Below are 17993 nucleotides of genomic sequence, written 5' to 3'. Positions count from 1 at the left end.
ATAAATATATGCTGTAACTGTATGTCTAGAAAGTATTTACTCCTAGTGGTTATCTTTTTGCTGTACAGCTACATACATTTTTCTAGAAAAATACTTTTTTCTGCTTATTTTGAGGTGACTCAATACAAAAGAGTAAACCTTAAGATGGCATTAGAATGATTAAAGAAATAATAAGACATTTATCTTTGAGATCCAAAAAAAAATGATATTAGATGATAGACCAGAATTCCAGCTTTCATTTCCTCATTTCTACAGTATATCCACTTGTGTTGAATAACTTAGAGCATGGAACCTTTTGTTTGAACCCACACATTTTTCATTTGATCAAAATATTGGCACATGTGACTAATAGGTGTTTCTTGTTGCCCTGATAAACTGATTTGTTTAAACAATTAATAGTTCTGAATTTGTACTCTTGATTTGAGCCCTGGGCTGAATTTATTATTGAAAAGGATAAACCAACATGAAGCTGTTCTATTTTGCAGCCAAGAAAAGAGGGAAAATTGATCAAAGTCATTGTACAAACCTTTATCATAGCCAATCCAACCATTTAAAATGCCCTGATAAAGAAATTGCTAGTGTACTAAGAAAACATCAAACCGGGCAGCCATGGAAAATAACAGCAGTTGGTAACAGAAACATTGTGAGAGCTGTGAAGAAAATCCCAAAAACGACAGTCAGTGCCATCACCAACAATCTGTACAGGAGAGGGATGAACATATCATAATCTACAATTTAAAGAAGACTTCAAGAACAGAGGCCTGACCACAAGATCCAAACCACTCATCAGCAGTAAGAATCAGAAAACAAGATTGGCATTTACAAAAGAAATATAGACATGAGCCACAAATATTCTGGAACCTCAACAAAAGGAAAGTAAAAACCGAAGTGTGGAGAAAGAAAGCATTTGCTCATGATCTAATACCTACAAGCTTATTGGTCAAACATGGTGGAGGTAGTGCCATGGCATGATGTCTGCTTCTGGAAGGACTCACTAATCTTTAAAGCAGGAGATGTCTGCCAATTCACAGAGAAAATGCATCCATTCTAATTAGGAGAAACTTCATCATGCAACAAGACCTAAAACACAATGAACGCCACACAGGTTTTTAAACAGACCAAATCAATCACCAGACCTTAACTGATCTTAAAAAATAAATAAACACAAACCAAAAGAAAATTGGAACACAATTGAATGATGCTGCACTAAAATCCTGGAAAAGCTTCACAGAGATAGATTGCAACTGCGATACAGTTACAAGCAAAAATGTGCAACCTATTACTTTCTGTTTCTATAATTCTGCCTACTTAAACACTGGGTGATCTGCCACCAAAGGTGCCATGTTGTTTAATACATCAGGAAATGAAATTCTATCTATTCGGCTGACAGGTATCTTTTAATAAAAAACTGGATAGACTGATAGGACAAGTAATGTGTGTACCCAGGCTAGCATTTTGTGCACCTCTGCATCTATCCAGAGCTACATGGAACTTGGTGAAAGATATTGCTGCTGTCCCTTAAACTCCATTCCTTGCAGGTTACTATTACAAACATTACTGCAATGACCTTTTATTCTTTATTGCTTAGATTAATTTTCATTCTAGTAGCAGCTATGGATGTTATGTTTACTGTAATGTCGTATGTCAAGTTTAATTGTTGGTTTTTTTTGGGATAGTGTTTAGGCTCGCTTCTCTGCACTAACCCCTGCTATTTCCCATACCCCCCTCCTTGCATCCATCTTGTTCCTGTTGCACTTTATTTATGTCCTGTCAGAACTGTGCATGTCATACATGTATCTTGCACCTTGAGTCGAGGACAAACGTTATTTCATCTCACTATGTACTGCATATTGCATATGGCTGTGATGGCAGAAAAATCTAATTGACTTGACTTGATTTAACTTGACTAAAATCAGGTTCTACTAGTTATTAAGTACAAGTGTCCATTCTTTTTCCTAGCATAGACAGTGAATGGCATGTTGAGTAAAGACAACTGTAAATGAAAGTATAAAAGTAAAATATGTTTGTTATTAGGTTGGGCATAAGAATCTGTGTGTCTATTATGATGGCGCCGTTCAAGATAAGACAACACTTTATGAGTAAATAGTGCAGACATTGGATTCAAAATATCTCGCAAATATTTTCTTGCGATATGTAGGTCTACAGTTACTGACTGTTGCCATGTATAATTTGTCAGTCCTACACTAGTCCCTCCGTTAATGGAAAAAGGATCTGCCCACACCACACAGTCATGCACACACTACAATGTCACTCTCTCTACTGTGTTGAGAATGGTTCATCACTGCAATAATAGCTGGTCAACCGTGGTCCTATGGAAATTGCTTTCCAACAGAATAGGGCATAGAAAGCAATGAATGACAGTCAAGATGAATGATCCAGCATTAGGCTGAAAAATCAAAACAAACTCATCAGAAAGGCCTTTTTTTTTTTTACATTTTTAAAAATAATGCACTGGTGAGCTCAGGAACATCAAAAGGCATGGAACACAACTGAAAACAACTGTGGTCAAATTCTTTCCCAGATGAAGAAGACCACCCCTGCCTTTCGCCCAATGTGTGCTGGGATAGGCTCCAGCAGACCCCCGTGACCCTAATTAGGGGAATAAACCGGGTATAGAAAATGGATCGAAGGATGAAGAAGACCATGTAAAACCATGTAAGTCTCAAATACATGGACTAAATTAGTTTGCCATAAAAGCATCTTTAAAGCCCTTACAGTTCTGGAACAACATCCTATGGACAGATGAAGGGAAGGAACTGCTCATGATCTACTTCAACTTATGGCATGAGCATGTATTGCTTGCCAGTGGAACTGGTTAGCTTGCATTTACTGACAATGTGACTGCTGAGAAAAGCACCAGCACAAATTCTAAAGTGAATGGAGCTATATTATCTTCTGTGATTCAGCCAAATGCCTCAGACTATGCTTCACAGTACAGATGGACATTGAAAGCATACTTCAAAAGCAGCCGAAGTCCTTTTTAGGCAAAGAAATTGAGTGTTCTTCAATGGCCATGTCACCTGACTAGACTCCAACTGAGTGCAGTTTACTTGCTGACTATAGCACTGATGGTAAAACGCCACAAGAATAAGCAATAATTAAAAACAGCTTCGGTAAAGGCCTGGCAAACACTACCAGGGAAAAAGTCCGGCATTTGATGATGTCTATGGCTTCAAGATTTCAGGCAGTCATTGACTACAAAGGATGGGCACCTAAATATTAAAAATGACCATTTAGTTTCAGGTTATGTTAGTTTGTCCAATTACTTTTGGTTCCTTAGAAACAAGGGGCACATATAAACATGCTTTAACAGTGTATTCCTTCACTGTTCAGCTGATTTGACAGTTATATCACATCTGTACTTTACCAATTTATTTTAAATACAATCAGTTCTGGAGAAAGTGAACATATATTTGTAGGTATATGAAAACCATGGTGCACAGCTTTTGACTTTCAGTTTGATTTAGGCATGTGATGAACCTGTGATTGTGAGACATGCGTCTCTGATTTTTGCACTAAATTGTTATTTGAGATCTGCAAATATTTTGTAGCTAGTAATCATGGAGCTGGATGTACAAGCATTGTGTTTGCATATGAATAGATTGCATTGAATTGATATGACTTCTCTATCATTTTTTTCAATGCTGTTTCTTTGCTATATATTTTTTTGTCATTTACTATTTGACTGCCTTACATAAATAGTCAAATACTTATTGACTTGTATATTTTCTTTTTAATTTAATTTTGTCTGGAAAGTTGGGCTAAGTAAATTGCAGTTCAGAGTTTTTACCGAGGGCAATGCAACAGATCTAAATCGTAAGACAAGGTCAAGATCAAAGTCATGCTTAGGTCAGGCAATCAAAGTAGTACACAGGGCTAAGGCAAAAACACATAAATCAGAAACCTGGGCAACATCTACAGAATAACTAGGATTGGTAAAGTCCAGAGGTGGACGAAGTACACAACTTCCTTACTTGAGTGAAAGTACAAATACTACTGGTCAAACATTACTCCATTACAAGTAAAAGTTGTAAAGACATGTTTTTACTTAAGTAAAAGTACAGAAGTACTTGTTTTTAAAAGTACTTAAGTATCAAAAGTAAATGTCAACGCATTGTTTTATTATTGTTGCATTGTTGTATGTAATACTTTCTGTGGAATTAAGAGCTTTTAGAATGTTACAAAACCTATAGAAATTAAACAACTGAATTGACAAAAAAAGACAGGTATAATCATTTATTTTTAATTTCACACTCCTACCACCCCCAACAAAAAAGTACAGGTACATCTCAAGAATTAGAATATCATGAAAAAGGTCAATATTTTTTGTCACTCAGTTCAGAAAGTGAAACCCATATATTATATAGATTCCTCACACATAGTGAAATATTTCAAGCCTTTATTTCTTGAAATTGTGATGATTATGGCTTACAGATAAGGAAAACCCAAAATTCTGTGTCTCAGAAAATTAGATTACATAAGATCAATAAGAAAAGGATATTTCAAACAGAAATGTCAGACTTCTGAAAAGTATGTTCGTTTCTATGCACTCAATACTTGGTTGGGTCTCCTTTTGCATCAATGCGGCATGGCATGGAGGCAATCAGCCTGTGGCACTGCTCAGGTGTAATGGAAGCCCAGGTTGCTTTGATAGCGGCCTTCAGGTCATCTGCATTGTTGGGTCTGGTGTCTCTCATCTTCCTCTTGACAATACCCCATAGACTCTCTATGGGGTTCAGGTCAGGCGAATTTGCTGGCCAATCAAGCACAGTAACACCATGGTCATTGAACCAGCTTATGGTACCTTTAGCAGTGTGGGCAGGTGCCAAGTCCTGCTGGAAAATGAACTCAGCATCTCCATAAAGCTTGTCAGCAGAAGGAAGCATGAAGTGCTCTAAGATTTCCTCGTAGATGGCTGCATTGACTGTGGACTTCAGAAAACACCAGTGGACCAACACCAGCAGATGACATGGCAGCCCAAATCATCACTGACTGTGGACACTTCACACTGGACTTCAAGCAACATGGATTCTGTGCCTCTCCACTCTTACTCCAGACTCTGGGACCTTGATTTCCAAATGAAATGCAAAACTTACTTTCATCTGAAAAGAGGACTTTGGACCACTGAGCAACAGTCCAGTTCATTTTCTCCACAGCCCAGGTAAGACGCTTCTGACGTTGTCTCTGGTTCAGGAGTGGCTTGACACGAGGAATGCGACATTTGTAGGCCATGTCTAGGATTCGTCTTAAGCTCCCCCAAATTCTTGAATGGATTTTGCCTGACAATCCTCTCAAGGCTGCAGTTATCCCTTTTGCTGGTGCAGCTTCTCCTACCACACTTTTTCCTTCCACTCAACTTTCTATGAATATGCTTGGATACAGCACTCTGTGAACAACCAGCTTCTTCAGCAATGACCTTTTGTGGCTTACCCTCCTTGTGGAGGGTGTCATTGACTGTCTTCTGGATAACTGTCAAGTCAGCAGTCTTCCCCATGATTGTGTAGCCTACTGACCCAGACTGAGAGACCATTTAAAAGCTCAGGAAACCTTTGCAGGTGTTTTGAGGTAATTAGCTGATTAGGGTGCGACACCATGACTTTCCAATATTGAACTTCTAATTCTCTGAGACACAGAATTTTGGGTTTTCCTTATCTGTAAGCCATAATCATCACAATTTCAAGAAATAAATGCTTGAAATATTTCACTCTATGTGTAATGAATCTATATAATATATGGGTTTCACTTTCTGAACTGAGTGACAAAAAATATTGACCTTTTTCATTATATTCTAAATTTTGAGATGTACCTGTACACATCTATGTGTATCCACTCATGCACATTTCAATCAAATGGTCTGTAAATGAAGACTGGTCAGAAAAAAAATCTAACCTGCTTTAAAACCCAGCTACACAACTGTAGCTGTACAACCACCCAACAGCAACACGGCTTTAACAAAGAGTTATATATATTTCCACAATTCATTTACACCGTTTTCATATGCATTTACACCATTGTCCAGGATCCTTCCTCCTGTGTGCAATGCGTTGTGGGCAATATTATCCATTAGAGTGTGCATTGTTCTGCACTTTGAATTTCTACTGGAAGTAGTAGAACATCCAGGAATTTTTGGAATACTCTTTTCAGTATACTACGATTTGGGGCATACTAATTCTATTTTTGAATACCATTTAGGACACATCGTATGAGGATTTGGACACAGCATACGTTTTTGTGTGTTAACTAACATCATTACCAATGCGTTGGTGGTGTATAACATACAAAGCATATATTCGTCCATTTTGTCAGCAATTGAGTTCAAAAAATTATGGAAAACCACTGAACTTTACAACACGTGACGCTACAAGAGTGAAAAAAAAAATCATCCTATGATAAATGTAACTACTTTCTACTCAATGACCTTGACAGAAATGTAGTGGAGTAAAAAGTAGAGTATTTGTCTTTCAAATGTAGTGAAGTTAAAGTAAAAAGTATCCAGAAAAAATAATACTCAAGTAAAGTACAGATACTCAAAAAGTGTACTTAAGTACAGTACTCAAGTAAATGTACTTCTTTACTGTCCACCTCTGGTAAAGTCAGATGTTCTGGGCAAACTGAGCATTTACTTCTCAACCAAACTTGGAATTAAAGTCTTTTTTAAAGAGTATGTGTGGTAGATTGGTGTGTTTTTTTTTTGTTTGTGTGTGTGTGTGTTGAGAAATCCAGTGATGGGGAGCACATTAATGGCAGGTCGGCGATAAAGTGGGACCATGTGGGACCAGGACCATTGTGCTGTAGGCAGTAGCAGGAACTTGCCAGCTGGTAAAATCCTGGGTATGCTGGCTTGGGCACAGGAGGACACGACTCTGTGCACATCAGCCAGCATGTTGGGCCACCACCTTCACCAGGTGTAGCTGGTACCTGGGTGACCTCTGGCTACAGAGGTGTTGGCCCATATAAGAAGCCTGGTCTGGATTTTACTCAGCATGAAAATTCTAATCAAGGGACAAGAATAGGGAATCTGCTGCTCAAGCACAGGGGCAATGGCTTGGGAGACCTCCCAATTCATGGCATCCACAAACAAGGATGGGAAAAACGAAGCCTGGCAAAAAGGGTGACATGGAAGGCCAGATCTACCCCTGTTGTAGTGCCTCATGGATGCACTCCTCCAGGGCCCAATTAGCTACAGAATGGGGTCAATTCTGGTGTAAGGAGGCATGGTCCACAGATGTAGCTTAATGGTGCAATTGTATGTGCAATGAGGGGGGGTACTGCTGCCCTTGGTTTTGCTGAACACTTTCTTCAGGTCTAGATGCTCTGGGGAAAGCCGTGAGGACCATAACCCTATCCTTCCATGAAAATCAATGCTACCTGGAGCTGGGAAGACTGGAGACAGTGACTGTAACAGTATATGGGCCTGTGTGTGATTTCTTTGATCTTGCAAGAGATTAGCAGGTCATGGTACCAGGATCCATGGGAATCCCAGAATGACAGGGTTCTTGGATGTACTGTGAACAGGAAGGAGAGGTTGTGTGCATTGGGCGACATCAGCACCTCTGTCCACGTTAATGGTGTGGACATGTAATCTGTACTGGAATAGACAGGATGTTCATGATCTTTAGGTTGATGAAATTCATGGCTGATCCGTAGTCAGTCAATGATACCAGAAAAGAGACTATATAGATAGTGTATATGGTTGGTGGGAAAGTACAGGAGCAGGGGCTTGTTCCAGCATGCTATCTGTGAGGAGGTTCAGGAAGTGTGCAGTCTTCTGCTGCTTTGACATTCCCTCCTGGCTGGCAAAATACAGCAAACATTGCAGGAAAAATGTTTTACATTGAGAGGCCTTGCCTGCAAATCTGGCTATGGCATCTGTAGCTGCCATGCAGAGCTTAGTGTTGTGGTGCAATGTGCAGCTTAAGAGAGGAGGGTAATTTTGCATCCAGGTCTGTGAGGTACTGCCACTGCTCTCCCATCAGATGCCCATGAGCAGTAAGCGCATGCTGCCAGGCAGCCTCTCCAGCAGCATACATGATGTTGCAAAGTAATCTGTCAGGAAAGTAGGGCTAATGCAGAGGGGAGTGCAAACATATCTAAATTTTAAGATGAAGTCAAGCGATCACCATACAGAATACACAGGGCAAACACTGGAAACATACAAATATACAAAAAAGCAGGGCAATAAGCAACAGAATAAGAATGCTTGGTAAAACTGATGTGCAGGGCAAACTGTGTTTACTTCACAACCAGACTGGGAATGAAAGTCTCTTTTTAGAGTGTGTGTGTTGCATATGTCGAATTTGGAACAGGTGTGTGTGTGTGTGTTTAGAAGACATATCAATGGCGGTGCATTCTGGGCAGTGTGGTTCAGGGCAGCCAAGTTTGGGGGCTGCGGTGTGTTCTGGGAAATGGAGTGTGTGGATTACATTGACGTGACAGATGTATTATATTTTAAGTTGTTCTTTCGGTTGATTCCTGTTTGGAGTCACCACAGTGGATCACCTTGGCCGCATTTTTTTTTTTTTTTTACAGTTTAAGGTATTTAATAAAGATATGTAAAAAATAATAAATGTAGTTTGTTTACATGTATTTATGTGGAATATTAATATTTTTAATTTGAGACAGTGCAATATGATGCATTTGAGAGAAAATGTGAAAAACAAAAATGGGTGATTGCTTTCATGAGTGCCATAGCTAGATGAGTTTGAGAACACTGTGTGCTATGGGTTGTGTGGAGTAATGGCTTTTGTACAGAGCATTAAATTAGACCCACAGGTGGCCATTCTAATATTATCTGGAGTTCAACTAGAAAGCTTTGGGGCTTGGACAGGAAGTGATAGATCACCTTGGCTTCTGTCAGAGTGAGAGGTGTTAGATGGCCCTGTGTGTGTGTGTGTGTGTGTGTGGGTGTGTGTGTGTGTGTGTGTGTGCGAGAGAGAGAGAGAGAGAGAGAGAGGAAGTGAAGAAAGTGATTTATTTGGATTCCTGCTGATTTGTGGTGCAGACATAACTGTTGCGTTTATCATGATGAGCCTGGAGCAATCATAGAGGCTATTAGAGTATCCACAGGATGCTATGTGTGTGTATGTGTATTTGACTATGTATATATATTTTAAAATATATGGTTAACTGTATCTGTGTGATATGTTTTTGCAGAGCTCCATGTATTCCCTGGCATTGAAATGTCTTATCAGCTTGTCTACCATCATCCTTCTTGGGCTCATCATCGCTTACCATGCTCGAGAAGTGCAGGTAAGAATATGCACAGTCTCACCTACACCAACATATGCATACTCATTCATGCTCTATACATTAGGGCTCAACATTTAAAATTCGTGACCATAATTTATTTTTTCATTGGAAAAATATGTTTATGTGAGATAAAACTAGACTGGCTTCGTTTGGTCAGATTGCAGTCCACTGGTTGTCTGCAACACTGCTGCAACTAGCCGAATGAAAAATTTGACTTCTGACTTTCTAATTTTGTATTCACTTATTTGACACTCAAAACTCAAGGGTAAACATTTAAATGAAATGATATTTTCCTTGAAAAAATGTCCAATTAGTTTTTATGCTTTTGCATATTGTGAAGAAAACATTAAATGCTTATGTATACAAATGAAATATTCACAAAAATTCCAATTAAGGAATCTTATTTAAGTTTTCTTGTTCACTAATTTGTAAAATTTATAGCTTGTGTAATGTACATGGCATAAATGTGCTTTGATTGGTTAGGATCTCTTTTGAAACTAAAGTTTGAGCGTGTCATAAATGTCCACCTCCACATAACCATCATATACCTCACTTTCTCTCTTAGCTCTTATTCATAATCACATATTGAATCAGGCTTTGGTGAATCAGGTTCTGTGCATATCCCGAATCCACAGTGCTATGATATGTACCCCCTTGAGTACTTACCAGTACTAGCATTTCACCTCTAGACTATGGAGGACCATTACACTGCAGAGACCTAGAGATGTAGATTCACCTTTTTTTGAAGACAACCAGGCCAGAGTTCTTTCAGCGCTCCAAAGCTGAAGAATTTGGGGACAAAAAGAAAAAGACTAAAAGTTACTAAAAGTATGGTATGAGTTTTGCTGGACAACACTGTCAGCACAGACCCATTACATGCCAAGATTCTACCTTTCACTGTAAGCCAGCACACCTGATGGTGCCTGTCAGATCATCCTCTTCCCAAATGGAAGGGATTCAGGTTGCCATAGTTTGTGCAGTGATATGCTCCAGTGCCTCTCATTCAACCAACTTCTCTGGCTTCTTAGCTACCACCTGCAGGAATCAAGGAACCTCTGAGTAAAGACAAAGGGCTAATCTCCTTCTTCCACAGTCAGCTCCAGGAAGCACCTGCCTCCTGTCTTACTGTCTTTTAGTCACTGGTCAGCAGAGACAGATCTAAAGTCCCCAAAGACCCTCAAAGATCTACAGAGTATACAAAAGAAAGTATGTATACTCTGGCATATGATCCTAGACGGGGCAATGGAGCTGCTCATTTGTGGCGTCACAGGAAACATAGAAGGTATAATGAGGAACCTGAGGAGGGCTTAATCTACAGCCTGGGCTTGTGTGATTTATTTTTTTGGCATACTCATGCTGCTGCAAATGCAGGTCAAAGAGACGATGCTGCTACATCTGCAGGTGGATTAGTGACTGGATTATGTGGGCAAGAGATCTCTGTTTCATATTAAGTTTCCTTACTCTCAGAGCAGCTCCAGTATTTTGGCACTAGTGTAACAATCTCAGCAGGCAGTAAGATAAAATTTAAAACACAAGAGCTGCTTTTCAGCTTGCTTGCCACTTCTCTAACTCAGTTTAGGTTTTGCTCAGCTTATGGCCACACACATGCTCAGCTCGGAGAGGGTACAAGAAAAAAGAAAAAACAGAAATAAAAATAGCATAAGAAATAAGTGGTGTTTTGCAGGTGTGCAATTGTACTGTGCTTTCTGGAGAACTCCGTGGTAGCCACTACAGAATTTGAGCTTCGCTGTTTCTCTGTTCTTGTTAGTATCTGCTGTATATAACTGTGATGTTAATTAATTTAATAGGCTGACAAACCAATTATAGAGTGCATTCCAGAAACAAATTTGCACAGATGGAAAATTAACACGATCATGAATTCAACTTTTTATGACTATGCAACCTAATATATTCTCCATATTTTAGGTCTTTTAAATTTTTGCTAGACAATTTTGCACAGAAAGAAAATGAACATGATTATCATAAATACAACTTTGTGTGAAACTTCCAACCTAATATATTCTCAATATGTTAGACATTTTTTGTATAAGTAAATAAATAAATAACATTGAGAATACATTAGTTTGCATAATCATAAAAAGTTGAATTCATGATCATGTTAATTTTCCATCTGTGCATCTTTTCCAAATGTGTTTCAATCCTGAAAGCACCCTATAATTGGTTTGTAAGCCTATTAAATTTAATTAACCTTTAGTTGTATACAGCAGATACTATTTATAATAGAGAAAGCTCAATTTTTCAAAAATATTTATTATATAGTATACTTGACTGTCATCTCCAGTAAGCACACAACATTTGTGCACCGCAGCACACCTCTATTGTAAGGTAAATACTCTATAGGTCTTTAGTAATTTTATCACAGATATTATCATATTAGTTAAACACATTTTTTTCTTCAATTGCCACGTTTATGCTACAAGTGACAACATTTTATGCCCACAGAAGTGACTTCTATTTCCTGATTTTCTTCTGGCATTAAAGCAAATGTTTTAAAATGGTGGTCTCGACCTCAGCAATGTAAAGTGTTAAGGAAAGGAACAAGTCAGAAGCAAGTAGCAATAAATTTTTCTGTATATCTCTCAACTAATTTGCCAACTCCGATTACAGCCTTTTCTGGCTTAATGTTCCAAAAATATAGCAAGATCGTTTATCATGAAATGTGGGGTTAGAGTTGGGGCACTATGTAAGGTGTTCTTTAGAAAATGTATAAGGAGTTTCTATTTGTCATCAGAAGAGATTCATGGGGTATTGACATGTTGTTCACGAACCTGTTGTTTTTCAGGGCAGGAGGGTGAGCTGTTAGTCTTCAAGGCACTGTGGGACTTAACCATCTTTGACAAGTACTTACAAAGCCTTGCCCTAACTACAGCATAATGTCAGTAGTGGCACATGAAGTGCACCTCACAGGCTATGTGAATAAAGCATTCTCCTAATACTGAATTGTCATAGTGGAGTCGCAGTGGAGCTAGCCGCAGTCACTGGTGCGTCTTTGCTACGTTGTTGCAGCGGGAATAGAAATAGGCTTTGACCCCTAGAAATGGAAGCATGTCCACTCTGGGATTTGAGGCAGCAGGCAGCTTTAGGCCCCCTTTCGGTTTTCAAAAACCACAACAGCGTTTACAGTTTCACGGTTTACCACCAGACATCCCTCTGCGTTAAACACGCCACATGCAGAAGTATAATTGCTAATAGATCAACAAGCCATAAAGAGAGTACCTGGGCTAGACCTGCTGGCTATGGCGGTGAAATCTGCTTCGTTCTGGATACTCAAGTGATTAACATTCCAACTGCTGTGGAATACAAGTGCTTCCTCCATTTTAACATCATTAGAGTGGCATACTAGTCCAGAGTATTTACAAAGTGTTCTCAAAAAAGCCAATCCTGTGGCAGCAGCACAATGGATACAATCTTAGTGTGATCTCTGTAACCAAGCCATCCTTGTCGGTACAAGATAGACTTGTCTGAGTATTCAGACTTGTCTGAGGAAAATCACAAAACATCTTAGAAGACAGGAAGGAAATAGTAACTAAATAATCACTCTTTACAACCAAGGTGAGCAGAAAAGCATCTCAGAATGAAATAAACATTGAGGTGGATGGGCTACAAAAGCAGAGAATTACATCAGGTTCCACTCTTGTCCACTAAGAGAATAAATCTGAGGTAATCATGGGCACAGACTCACTGAATCTGTACAGTTCTCCGATCTGTGTAGTTTGGTTGATTGGAACCTAGTGTGGATTTCCCATCTACCTCAAAGTTCAGTGATTTGTGAATGCTGAGATGCTTTTCTACTCATCATTGTTGTACAGAGTAATTATATGAGTTACTATAACCTTGGTGGCAGCTTAAACCAATCTCTGGCCATTTACCTCTAACCTAATTTATCAACAAGGCATTTCCACCTATAGAACATTTGTTCACTTAGTGTTTTGTGTTTTTGACACTGTTCTGTATGAACTTCAGAGACTGGTGTATGTGAAAATCCCAGCAGAGCAACAGTTCTGAAATACACAAACCAGCTCATCTGACACCAACAACCATGCCACGGATAAAGTGACAGAGATCACACTTTTTCCCTGTCCTGATGTGTGACGTGGCCATTAACTAAAGCTCTATGTGCATTGCCCTGCAGCCACATGATTGACTGATCAGATAACCACAGTGTGCAGGTGGATAGTGAGTGTGTCTTCTAACCTTAGTGTTACATGGTTAAATTTCCCATTTCATACATAATACATGTAGAACCTTTGTTATATATACTACCCTCCAGAATTGCAGCCTTTTTCTATCAGCCAGATAATTTCTGCCTTGTAGTCTAGACACTATTGGAAAAAAAAACCATCTTAGACAAATCCAGGAATAAAAAAAGAAAAGAAAATCTGGCAACCTCAGATGCTTTGATTTCAATCATCTGAATGAGCTGACCAAAGCTCAGTTTAAGTACCTGTATAAATTAATTCTGAATATGAAGAACTTTTCATGTGTAAATATTGACATGTAATGTTAAGATCTTTTCAACTCCAATCAAGTCACCAAACTCTGAATACAGCTCTATATGCTCGATATGATGCCATTTGAGATGCTTGAAATCTTAACTGTTTCAATTTTTAAAATTTAATAAAGGCTGATCTGCCTATGCTAAAATAGGTCCATACAAGCAGATGGTTTCTTTATGGCTGAAGCACTGATTGACATGTACCCAACATATCAGCATTTCTGTTTTGTCAGAACTTAAAGAAGGAAATAATGATGGTGCATTATAAGCATACAAGTGAAAGGCAACATTATGTTTTGTGCATTTCACATCCACAGGGTTGAATATAAAGGGGTGAATAATATGGGAACTTGCTATCAGAACCTTGTGGGTCACTTTAGTGAACCATTTAGTCTCTATCTTTTTTAGGTCATTAAAAAAGCTGTTTTTGCCTGCTAACAAAGTGGTAAAGGTTTTTCAAAAGATCTAAACTAGGCAAAGACTGGTGAGTTTAACTCAACACTGTTTGCAAGCCTGTCCAGTAAAATATCATTGTCTACTGTGTCAAACATTAATAAAAAAGAAACTTATCCACAGTCCGAAGCAAGCAGATTGTGATCTGTACTAAGGTTCTTTCAAACATGACTGAAAACTAGCAAACTGGGTTAGACAGAAGAAACTTAGAGAGAGGAGGTATGATGGAAATTGGAGGATAATTGGACAGACTGGAACATTTAAAACTAAAATTAGAAATGATTTAAGGAAATTATTGGAATTTCTTGGAATATTGATTTGAAAACATAACACTTAATGGATTCCAGTCAGTATAATGTGTCTGTCATTAAGAGACAACAGTTACTCCTCTGAGCTAGATGTCCATACAGAGGGATGCATTGCAAATCACAGCATGATGTGGCCACAATCTGTTCTTCCAGTGCCTCTTGAAATTAATAATTAATTTACTAACTAATTATGCAAACTGGGCCTGGGATCACCTAACAGATGTACTCTACGTGAGGCGCAAATTCCTGTTTAGAAGCCGCTGTGAAATGATAGAAGTTGTCAACCAGCTGTCAAAAAGCTCAGGACTGCAAATTCAATAACAGAGCAATAAATGTGTTAATAGGGTATTTTTACATGAGGACAGCTGTATCAGAACAAGTACATGGTGTGGAGGGCTGATTAATATCCTCACTTGCATTTAGTCTAATGAAAAGACTGCTGTGTACAGAATAAACTGTTCTGTATAAATAATTAACAATGGAAATGCATTACTCTTGACAGAGGCCCTTATAAGAGTTAGAATATTGGTGGTGTAACAATAGTCCTGTGTAGTGTTTAGTGCGTTGAAACTGATGCAGTGGTTTGTGGTGTATGATGTACATATTGTAGGTTGAGTTTGTTATATACAGTTCAGTGGAATATGAATTTAATTCGTTCTGGAGGCGAGTTCTTAAGGCTAATTTTCCCATAAGAAGTAATGTAAATGCAGATAATCCGTTCCAGCCACCCAAAAATATTACCAACATTACCAATACGAAGCGTATGTAAACTGTACGGCTGCTTGCAAAGTACTGACCAAGCATTCCATGTCATGGATCCTCACAGGAAGTCGTGCCACCAAGCTTGGGCTAAAAATAGAATAGGCCACCAATCTGTCAACAAAATAACGCCTGAAAAATCATGTAGCATTTGAACACATGCCAAAGGCAACGTTGGTACAAAAATAATAATAATAATAAAAAAAATAACTAAATAAGATTTGTAAACTCGCTTCGCTTGGCTTTCCACTGACACAAACAAGTTTTGAACGACTCCCAGACACACACGCAACTTACCCGGTGTTTGGTTCATTCAATGCTGAAAATTTCTTGCAAAATTTCAATTCTTAAGGCGAAAATTCGTAAGGGAGGGCATTCATATGCTGAGGTTCCACTGTATAGTGTCATAAATATTAGACAAAAATCATACAAACATCTTTATGCAGGACTATTCAGGGCTTCTTCATATCTCTGTATATCTAAGTATAAAATTCAATAGAATTATTAATGTATTCTAAAGAAGCCTGTGCAACACTGACTGTACCGATCCAAGCAACTTGTCTGCCACTGATTTATACCTGATTGCTGCTAATTTCCCAAACTTGAACAGAATATGTAATCAGCTACTTTTCCACCCTTATTTTGTGCTGACATCCCTCTTTTTTGCACATGCATGAGGGAAAGAAATGCACTTTTTTACACTGTGCTTAAACTGTTTAGACTTAATCAACAGTTTTGTTGACATGCAAGGGTTCTTTCAGTACATCTGGCCCCTGTGTGTATCCTTGTGTATCCGAGTGCTACAGTGTCAATGAATAAACTATGAATGATATGAAATATGAATGAAGGTATCAACTACTTGAAAATGAAAGCAAACTATTTAGATATATTTAAATTTCTAAAACAGTGATAGTAAAAGATGTACTCACAGATTCACTACACAAGGATGATGTACAGGCCTAGAGATATACTTACTGTGTGTGTATGTGTGTGGACAGAAGAGGACAGAAATATGAAAAAGCCATTATGAAAAAATATGGAATCCTGCAATCAAGTAATCAGTGATACTTAGAGAGCACACAAAACTGGGCAACATGGGGTAATTAGGCTAGAAATGAGGGAATGCTGCAAAAAATAAATAAATAAATAAAAACTTGGGATTGGATATGGAGCATCAATGTCTAATTTGTAGCATAAGCTAACAAATGTTACAAATTTCAGGTTTGTCATTGTACTAGTGCATCACTGCAGAGAAAAGAAATCTTTTTGTAGCAAGTGACAAGATCTTGTCAAATATATATGTTCATACTCATTTCTAAAAGCCTGAAATAATTTTCTATACTAAGATACCTTTGCTCATTTTAAGTATTTCTTTCTAAAAAGAAGCACAATTAAGGCTTTCAGATTTAGAGCTTGATTTTCAAACAAATTGTCTATTAGGAAATGACAGCGTTGACAATACAGCTATTTTTTTTTTCTTGCTAAAATGTCCTTTTCTACAGTGATGCCCCACAGCCCCAGGGGTTGCCTTTAGGTGTGAATGCATGTGTGAGTGTGTGTGTAAATGGTGTGTTGCAGTGGACTGGTGTCCTGTATGGAGTGTATTCCTGCCTTGTACAGAGTATTCCTGGGATCGGCTACAAGCTTTAGCTGGCATAATATATGTAGTTACTAAAGGTGAATGAGTGAATGGATTAATGAATTACTTTGATGGTACTAGAAAATGGTGACATCAGTGCAGTTGCATGGGTTGGTTATTATTTATAGGTTAGCATGAATTTCACCTGAATTCAGTGTATGTCATTTCACTCGTTCTCTGCTGGTCTAACATCATCTCATCTCTCTAACTCACTGCTGTATGTTTTTTGTGTGAACTCGATGATCAGAATTCAAACATGTTCACACTAAGCGTAATCGAAGGCTCGTTGTACAGTGTAACATATTAGAGAGAGCTGTCAAAGGTGTCTGTATGTATGTGTGAGGGAGTACATAAGTGTGCGTCGTTGGAAGCCGGAGTTCCTCCTGTATGTGTCTCTGTGGTGATGAGTCTCTCTTCCTGGCTTTGACTCAGACTCTGCCAGCACACTCCTAGAGGGAGGATGTGTGTGCGTGTGTGTGTGTGTGTTTGTGTGTGTGTTGTTTTGCATGCATGTGTGTATTCAACTAAATCTAGTTGAATGTAATAAAAATCAAAATCGCAAAATATTTTGAAATATTTGAACATTTGTCACCAGCTGGTGTGAGGGACAGAACAGAGCTGATGATGGAGAATGGGGAGGGAAGAGATATGTTATTAATTATTGATTATAGATCTGTTCTGGAGGACTTTAAAGATCAAAATGTCAATGAGATCCATGGTGCTTTTGGTAGGCATTGGGCACTGTGAGATGAGGGGCCACAAACTCATAACCTAATATACTCATAAACTCATTGAGCATTTCTCTTCTTGTCCTCCTGCATTTCGTCTAAATCAGGAATCCGAAGTCCGACCCCAGGACCAAACACAGCCTTTGGACAGCTGTAGACAATGAGCCTTTTTTCTTCTTTGATTTCACCTGCAAATTCATTTAGCAAATATGCCTCGTATATCAAGAGACTGTTGCAGCAATTAAGGAATTTAATCTCATGAGACATTATGTAACAAATCACAGGAACGGCAGACAATATTCTGAGGACGTTTTTTTTTT

The 17993-nt window shown here is 38.5% G+C and overlaps 1 protein-coding gene across 3 annotated transcripts in view; it reads left to right on the top strand.

The window, feature by feature from the left end:
* kcnn3 (potassium intermediate/small conductance calcium-activated channel, subfamily N, member 3) overlaps positions 1-17993 on the top strand; it is an 82155-nt gene that overhangs the window by 20020 nt on the left and 44142 nt on the right. For all 3 annotated transcript variants that reach the window (XM_058396119.1, XM_058396118.1, XM_058396120.1), the window contains exon 3: positions 9175-9270. In XM_058396119.1, coding sequence (XP_058252102.1) covers positions 9175-9270 — 96 coding nt within the window. The remainder of the gene's footprint in view (positions 1-9174; positions 9271-17993) is intronic.

Source organism: Hemibagrus wyckioides, linkage group LG01 (assembly GCF_019097595.1).
Source record: "Hemibagrus wyckioides isolate EC202008001 linkage group LG01, SWU_Hwy_1.0, whole genome shotgun sequence".
Classification (NCBI taxonomy): Eukaryota; Metazoa; Chordata; class Actinopteri; order Siluriformes; family Bagridae; genus Hemibagrus; species Hemibagrus wyckioides.
Note: the sequence above shows the minus strand (reverse complement) of the source record. Positions and strands in the feature narration are given on the sequence as shown.